Source organism: Bufo gargarizans, chromosome 2 (assembly GCF_014858855.1).
Source record: "Bufo gargarizans isolate SCDJY-AF-19 chromosome 2, ASM1485885v1, whole genome shotgun sequence".
In the NCBI taxonomy this organism is placed as follows: domain Eukaryota; kingdom Metazoa; phylum Chordata; class Amphibia; order Anura; family Bufonidae; genus Bufo; species Bufo gargarizans.
Window position 1 is genome coordinate 474,537,595 of NC_058081.1, and position 8,959 is coordinate 474,546,553.

At 46.6% G+C, this 8,959-nt stretch overlaps 1 protein-coding gene across 1 annotated transcript; it reads left to right on the forward strand.

Moving 5' to 3' along the window:
- Window positions 1-288: 288 nt before the first annotated feature.
- Window positions 289-2,343, forward strand: LOC122926469 (aspartate aminotransferase, cytoplasmic-like). Its single transcript, XM_044277855.1, has one exon. The coding sequence runs from the start codon at window positions 350-352 to the stop codon at window positions 1,595-1,597; it is 1,248 nt and encodes a 415-aa protein (XP_044133790.1). The 5' UTR covers window positions 289-349; the 3' UTR covers window positions 1,598-2,343.
- The last annotated feature ends 6,616 nt before the right edge of the window (window positions 2,344-8,959 follow it).

The window sequence follows — 8,959 nt, forward strand, 5'->3', positions numbered from 1 at the left end:
CTCTGCTATGACATGAAGACTGATTCTCTGCTGACATGAAGCCAGATTGTCTGTTACGGGACCTCTCTCCTCTGCCTGGGTGCTGGGCCTAAATTTATGAAAATGGACTCTTACAGTGGTGGGTGACGTGAAGCCTGATTCTCTGCTATGATATGAAGACTGATTCTCTGCTATGACATGAAGACTGCTTCTCTGCTGACATGAAGCCAGATTGTCTGTTACGGGACCTCTCTCCTCTGCCTGGGTGCTGGGCCTAAATTTATGAAAATGGACTGTTACGATAAGCCGGTGAAGGTGAAGGTGAGCGCTCCAGTGTGTGCTGCCCAGGTGACTGGATACCGTGGTTGCTATGGCTGCTTCCTCTTCTTCCATCTTCGCGTCCGTCCCTCAGGCTCCCCCGGTGCTCGTGTTTAAGCTTACAGCGGACTTTCGCGCTGACTGTGACCCTCGCAAGGTCAACCTGGGAGTGGGAGCCTATCGGACCGATGACTCCCAGCCCTGGGTCCTGCCAGTGGTCAAGAAGGTGGAACAGAAGATAGCCAGCGACAACACCTTAAATCACGAGTTCCTGCCGATCCTCGGGCTGCCAGAGTTCCGCGCCAGCTCCTCAAGGATTGCCCTGGGTGATGACAGTCCAGCTTTTAAGGAGGATCGGGTAGGTGGTGTCCAGTCTCTGGGTGGTACCGGCGCACTACGCATCGGAGCAGAGTTTTTAAGGCGCTGGTACAATGGAAACAATAATACCGCAACCCCCATCTACATTTCAGCTCCTTCCTGGGAGAACCACAACGCTGTATTTCTTGATGCCGGCTTTAAAGATATCCGAAGTTACCGTTACTGGGATGCTGCTAACCGAGGGCTTGACCTCAAGGGACTCCTGGAAGACTTAGAGAATGCTCCGGAGCACTCCATCTTTGTTCTGCACGCCTGCGCACACAATCCCACTGGAACAGACCCCAAACAAGATGAGTGGAAGCAGATTGCTGATGTCATGAAGAGACGCTTCCTCTTCCCATTCTTCGACTCGGCCTATCAAGGATTTGCCTCTGGAAACCTGGACAAGGACGCCTGGGCTGTGCGATACTTTGTGGCTCAGGGCTTTGAGCTGTTCTGCGCTCAGTCTTTCTCTAAGAACTTTGGTTTATACAATGAGAGAGTTGGTAACTTGACCGTTGTAGGTAAAGACAGTGATAATGTTGCCCGTGTCCTCTCTCAGATGGAAAAGATTGCGCGTACAACCTGGTCAAATCCTCCGTCACAAGGCGCTCGCATTGTTGCCACCACTCTGACCACCCCTGAACTTTTTGATGAATGGAGAGACAATGTGAAGACTATGGCCGATCGGGTCCTCTTAATGCGAGCAGAACTAAAATCCAGATTGGAGGCTCTTAATACACCTGGAACTTGGAAACATATTGTGGAGCAGATAGGAATGTTCAGCTTTACTGGCCTCAATCCAAAGCAAGTTGAATACCTCATAAAAGAAAAGCATATTTATCTGATGGCAAGTGGACGCATCAACATGTGTGGGCTGACAACGAAGAACCTGGACTACGTGGCCCAGTCTATCTATGAAGCTGTCACCAAGATCCAGTAATCTGAGGCCCAGAACTGCAGTAACCGGTGTCATTAGAATTGTGTTTGTGTTTTTATTTTTTTGTCTTTTCATGGCTTTAAATTGAACAAAATAATGCAGGGAGAAATAGGTTACATACATGCAACACAATATCCTCTCTGATCCTACGGAAAGGTGAGAAAAATCATACACTTGAGTCTTGCGTTCAAACAAAAAAAGCACTTGGGTAGAACTTCTCATTGGCATCTCCTTCTAAAGGTTTGGCAGCTAACTGCAGCACTCGGTGAAGTGCATGCTGGGAGATGTAGTAAAACTCAGCAGGAAATCATAACTGCCACTATGTGAATTCGTATCAGTAAAATTGAGCTTTACTTTGAGGGGGTTGTCCAGGCATTCTCTCTGATGTAGTGAGGCACAAGGATCATGCACGGATCCCATTAATTGGGACCCGTGCATGATAGTGTCTGGACCTTGTTACATCTCAGAGTATGGCTCGGCGACCCCTTCAGGGTTTTCTGTTATCCCAGGGCTTACCATACGACCACTGCAACAATGGGCTTAAAGCGTTTTTCCATGACGTTATTTATAACCCACTTAGGGTTAAAAAGAACTTGCCGTTACTTATCCTGATTGCTGCCATTCCCTGCTGCCCTCAACGTCTTGGTTTGATGTGCTAGAAATGCCAGGAAAGGACCATATAGCAAATCACTGACCGAGGTGGGTAACTACTATGGCCAGTGATTGGCTTAGCTGGTGCCCACAGCAGTGTTTGAATGGCAGCAGTGGGGGAGTATAGCTTTTTCCCCTTCTTGAAGACCTCTTATGGTTATTCAGACTGGGGCACAGCAGCAGCATCATCATGTCCATTTTTCCTACATTTTGTTGTCTTGTGACTGTGCCGCGGTACTGGGAAAGTGCAGATCTTGACTATAATAACCAATCAGGCCAGTTATATATATTTATTTTATGAACAGTTGGGCTGTTGTATATGGCTTCTCTCACATGCAGTAAGGATACAATAAGCTATGATAACCATACCAAAAGCCTGTCCAAAGAACTGTGACCTCACATCCGCCCTCCTTACACACTGGTTCAATATGTGATTATGTTGTAGTGAGCAAATATCTATCGTACCTTCCCACAAACAAACCTCCTTATCCTCCATCCTCTTGTAGACGAATTACGTGACTTTGTGCATTGCTTGACCACAGCCTTACACGCCCTGGAATATTGTACAACACCAAAAATCTGCTTAAAATTAAAAACCGAAAATTGCAAGAAAATGGACTGTTACAGTGGTGGGTGACGTGAAGCCTGATTCTCTGCTATGATATGAAGACTGATTCTCTGCTGACATGAAGCCAGATTGTCTGTTACGGGACCTCTCTCCTCTGCCTGGGTGCTGGGCCTAAATTTATGAAAATGGACTGTTGCAGTGGTGGCTGACGTGAAGCCTGATTCTCTGCTATGACATGCAGACTAATTCTCTGCTGACATGAAGCCAGATTGTCTGTTACGGGACCTCTCTCCTCTGCCTGGGTGCTGGGCCTAAATTTATGACAATGGACTGTTGCAGTGGTGGCTGACGTGAAGCCTGATTTTCTGCTATGACATGCAGACTGATTCTCTGCTGACATGAAGCCAGATCCTCTGTTACGGGACCTCTCTCCTCTGCCTGTGTGCTGGGACTAAATTTATGCCAATGGACTGTTGCAGTGGTGGCCCACGTGAAGCCTGATTTTCTGCTATGACATGCAGACTGATTCTCTGCTGACATGAAGCCAGATTGTCTGTTACGGGACCTCTCTCCTCTGCCTGGGTGCTGGGCCTAAATTTATGAAAATGGACTCTTACAGTGCTGGGTGACGTGAAGCCTGATTTTCTGCTATGACATGCAGACTGATTCTCTGCTGACATGAAGCCAGATTGTCTGTTACGGGACCTTTCTCCTCTGCCTGTGTGCTGGGCCTAAATATATGCCAATGGACTGTTGCAGTGGTGGCTGACGTGAAGCCTCATTCTCTGCTATGACATGCAGACTAATTCTCTGCTGACATGAAGCCAGATTGTCTGTTACGGGACCTCTCTCCTCTGCCTGGGTGCTGGGCCTAAATTTATGACAATGGACTCTTACAGTGGTGGGTGACGTGAAGCCTGATTCTCTGCTATGATATGAAGACTGATTCTCTGCTGACATGAAGCCAGATTGTCTGTTACGGGACCTCTCTCCTCTGCCTGGGTGCTGGGCCTAAATTTATGACAATGGACTGTTGCAGTGGTGGCTGACGTGAAGCCTGATTCTCTGCTATGACATGCAGACTAATTCTCTGCTGACATGAAGCCAGATCCTCTGTTACGGGACCTCTCTCCTCTGCCTGGGTGCTGGGCCTAAATATATGCCAATGGACTGTTGCAGTGGTGGCTGACGTGAAGCCTCATTCTCTGCTATGACATGCAGACTAATTCTCTGCTGACATGAAGCCAGATTGTCTGTTACGGGACCTCTCTCCTCTGCCTGGGTGCTGGGCCTAAATTTATGAAAATGGACTGTTACAGTGATGGGTGACGTGAAGCCTGATTCTCTGCTATGATATGAAGACTGATTCTCTGCTGACATGAAGCCAGATCCTCTGTTACGGGACCTCTCTCCTCTGCCTGTGTGCTGGGCCTAAATATATGCCAATGGACTGTTGCAGTGGTGGCTGACGTGAAGCCTGATTTTCTGCTATGACATGCAGACTGATTCTCTGCTGACATGAAGCCAGATTGTCTGTTACGGGACCTCTCTCCTCTGCCTGGGTGCTGGGCCTAAATTTATGAAAATGGACTCTTACAGTGCTGGGTGACGTGAAGCCTGATTTTCTGCTATGACATGCAGACTGATTCTCTGCTGACATGAAGCCAGATCCTCTGTTACGGGACCTCTCTTCTCTGCCTGGGTGCTGGGCCTAAATATCTGACAATGGACTGTTGCAGTGGTGGCTGACGTGAAGCCTGATTTTCTGCTATGACATGCAGACTGATTCTCTGCTGACATGAAGCCAGATCCTCTGTTACGGGACCTCTCTCCTCTGCTTGTGTGCTGGGCCTAAATATATGCCAATGGACTGTTGCAGTGGTGGCTGACGTGAAGCCTGATTCTCTGCTATGACATGCAGACTAATTCTCTGCTGACATGAAGCCAGATTGTCTGTTACGGGACCTCTCTCCTCTGCCTGGGTGCTGGGCCTAAATTTATGAAAATGGACTCTTACAGTGGTGGGTGACGTGAAGCCTGATTCTCTGCTATGACATGAAGACTGATTCTCTGCTATGACATGAAGACTGATTCTCTGCTGACATGAAGCCAGATTGTCTGTTACGGGACCTCTCTCCTCTGCCTGGGTGCTGGGCCTAAATTTATGACAATGGACTGTTGCAGTGGTGGCTGACGTGAAGCCTGATTCTCTGCTATGACATGCAGACTAATTCTCTGCTGACATGAAGCCAGATTGTCTGTTACGGGACCTCTCTCCTCTGCCTGGGTGCTGGGCCTAAATATCTGAGAATGGACTATTCCAGTGGTGGGTGACGTGAAGCCAGATTCTCTGCTATGGGACCTCTGTCCAATTGATTTTGGTTAATTTTTATTTATTTAATTTTTATTTTAATTCATTTCCCTATCCAAATTTGTTTGCAGGGGATTTACCTACATGTTGCTGCCTTTTGCAGCCTTCTAGCCCTTTCCTGGGCTGTTTTACAGCCTTTTTAGTGCTGAAAAGTTCGGGTCCCCATTGACTTCAATGGGGTTCGGGTTCGGGACGAAGTTCGGATCGGGTTCGGATCCCGAACCCGAACATTTTCGGGAAGTTCGGCCGAACTTCTCGAACCCGAACATCCAGGTGTCCGCTCAACTCTAAGTCCATCACCTTTTCTATTGACCCGATAATATATATATATATATATATACTGTATATATGTTCCAACCATGTCTCAGTACCTAGTCTAATCTAGTACCATAGCCTCCAGCTCCTCCATTTTGCTAGCTAGACTTCTGGCATTTGTGAAAATACATTTTAAATTACTATTACCTGTAAAGTGATTATCCAGGATGTTTTGGTTACCTTGGTTAATTTTTGTATGTAACAAGTTCTTGTTACCAGCAGTTCTATTTTTCATAAATGTATAGTTATGCCTAGTCTTCTCCCTATTTTCCTCGCTAACCCCAGCCCCCACTAAATCCCCACTGTAAATATTGGCAGTACATAGGAAGCAGTATTATAGTAGTTATATTCTTGTACATAGGAAGCAGTATTATAGTAGTTATATTCTTGTACATAGGGGCAGAATTGTAGTAGATATATTGTTATACCTAGGAGCAGTATTCTAGTAGTTGTATTCTTCTACGTAGGGGGAAGTATTGTTGTAGTTAGTCTTATAGACAGGAGGCAGTATTATAGTAGTTATATTCGTGTACATAGAGGCAGTATTATAGTAGTTATATTCTTGTACATAGGAGGCAGTATTATAGTAGTTATATTCCTGTACATTGGGGGGTATTATAGTAGTTATATTCTTGTACATAGGAGGCAGTATTATAGTAGTTATACTCCTGTACATTGGGGGGTATTATAGTAGTTATATTCTTGTACATAGGGGCAGCATTATACTAGTTTATTTCTTGTACATAGGGGGAAGTATTATAATAGCTTACTATGACTAAGGGTGTGTTTTCACCCGAAACATATCAGATGGTGCATTATTTGTGTACTATTTGATGTCATACCTGGATTTTACAAGTATGCTACAATAAAGGATCCTAAGTATACTCCGATTGGACCGCCTAGCACATGGGGTGGATTTAAGTCATACTAATTTGCCGATGGTAGACTCATTTAAATTTTTGGGTATAGAAGTGTCTTGGTGAATCACAGATTACTGCTCAGCTAACCTTACTCCTTTGCAGGGGCGGACTGGGAACTTAAAGTGGCCCTGGAAAAAAAAAACTAAAAGTGGTCCCATGCAGTAGCGTTGTCACGACCATGGTTATGGTCGTGACTCCTTCAACCGCAGGCAGTTGCCTGCGGTCTTGTTCTTGTTGTCAATCACAGGTGAGGGCCGAAGTATGTTGCCTCACCTGTGGTTGCCGCTGGCAACATTATGTATTGGCAGTATAGCAGCCTGAGCTGTGGTTAGGCAGCTTGCTGTCAAGTGCATGCGGTTGCACCTGCAACGTGTGTTTATATGTGTGCACTTTCCGTTCTGGTGTGCATGGGGTTTATTGTGTGTGTATTCCCATTTAAGTTGCTATTTTCCCATGCCTGGTGTAGGAAGGGTTAAATCCCTTCTGTGTGTGTGTGTGTGAACACTGGGTGTGTCTGTGTGGGTGTGGCTACTTGGGCCTACATAGCTTCTGTTGTGATTCAGAAGCTGAGGGGTACTCCAGCCTTGTAGAAAGCTGGAGGCACCCTCCTGGTCTCTAATACTATCTGCCAGTGAGGGCCACCCTTGTGGTCATAAATGTTGTTATGTGATGTTAAGTTTATGTCTATGTGGTGTCTGTTATTTTTGCAGCTATGGTTCTGGGTTCCTATGTGTCTATGTCTGCTGTGTCCTTTTATGTCTGTGTGTGGAATTCAGCACTTGTGACCAGGGATCCAGTCAGTGTGTCTGTGGCAGGTAGAGGTGGAAGTCTTTCACTCTCCTGCCATATCCATAGTCTGTTTTATGTTTATATCCCATTGCAGCTCGGCCAGTTTAGACTCCTGCTTCTCCGCATCCAGGAGGAACAGGTGGTCTACCCAGCTCCTAGTTAAGGGATCGGCGGAGGGTGAGTAGGGATCCGAGGTTCCTGAGCATGAGCCCTCCTACCTTCAAGGTCGGCTCATGCAGCTAGGAGTCAGGGTCGGATTAGGGATGCGTTAGGAGGTGACCTGCTCCCTTATTCTGTTGTCCTGGCCAAGCAGCGACTAACATCTCATGGCATCGCACGGCTGAGGGTTTTCCCATCCTCAGCCGTCACAAGCGTGTTCCAAGTTGACAGAAGGAGGGACAAAATACTGTCCAGTCAGAACCATATACTACAGTGCAGCACAATAAATTGCCCCAAAAGCTGTCCCTTTCTGGTGGCCATCAATATCTGACATTTGTTGTATCGTCCCTCTCCAGTTGTCTCTGATTTAGATATGGAGCAGGGGTCTTAGGAGGTGAGATGCAGACTACAGCAGATGAATTCAGGAGGGCATGTGCGGTCTGCCAGTGGCAGAGGGGAGGGCTTGGGTGGCCCCCTGGGCATCGGCCCACCGGTATATTTCCCTGTAAGGTCTATGGCCAATCCGCCCCTACTCCTTTGCTATATAAGTTTGCCTGTAAGGTAGATTCCTGGTATAAGCTCCCTCTGTCAATAATTGGACGCGGTAATGTAATTAAAATTGTTTTAATGCCTTAATTATTATACATCTTGTATAACTCACCAGTGTGGATCCCAGGTAGACTCTTTTTTTAAGGTCAATAGACTGTTTAGATCCTTACTATGGAAAAAGAGGACTAATAGAATTAGACTAAAAACCCTGCCAAGGGATAAAGTATCTGGGGGTCTGGTTATACCAAACCCCTTTTTGTACTTCATGGTGGCTCAACTGCAACATCTTAAACTGCAACATCTTAAACAATGGGGAGAGGTGGATGGCTGGGGGACAATCAGAAAACTGGCACAATGGGCCATGGTTATGAGACCTCCTATAGCAGCGATGGAAGTGGGGGCGGGGGAGTAATACGGTGCAACTGCTACATCTTATGGTTAAAGTATTATTAGGCCAAGTAGATAGTAAAATGTCAAGAACTTACTAAGTATGCCCCGTTGTGGAGAAAGCCAGCTCTACCGGAAATATTTAGTGATATTAGAAATATTTACATGTCATAGTTTTATTCCGGCCTCCTCTCAGCATGTTTGCCGTGCTGCCCCCGGAACTCCGGTCCGCCCCCATTATAGTCAATAGACCCGGAGCAGGCCTCCGGCGGCACATGTGCACTAGTGGCAGCATGGATCCGGCAGGTGAACAGCCTGCCGGAGAAGGCTGCCCTTCGTGTGAAAGTAGCCTTATGTTTGGGTGCGATTCTCAAATCGTTTCAGCAACTGCAAGAGGAATTTGGCCTCCCAATGCATCTATCCCAATGCATCATTTCTATAAATACCTGCAATTAAGACATGCATTGACCACACAAAGAGCCAACTCCGAATGCATGTCAGTCTCAGATCTAGGGGTAATGAGGGGTCTCATTTCGAGACTATGGAATTCCTGAAGGGCTATATATTGCATGTTCGTAATAAATGCGAGGCAGATGTAGGTACTCTCACTGATGCGGACTGGGATGGGGTTATTGCTCAGTGAAGTGGCTAGGTGC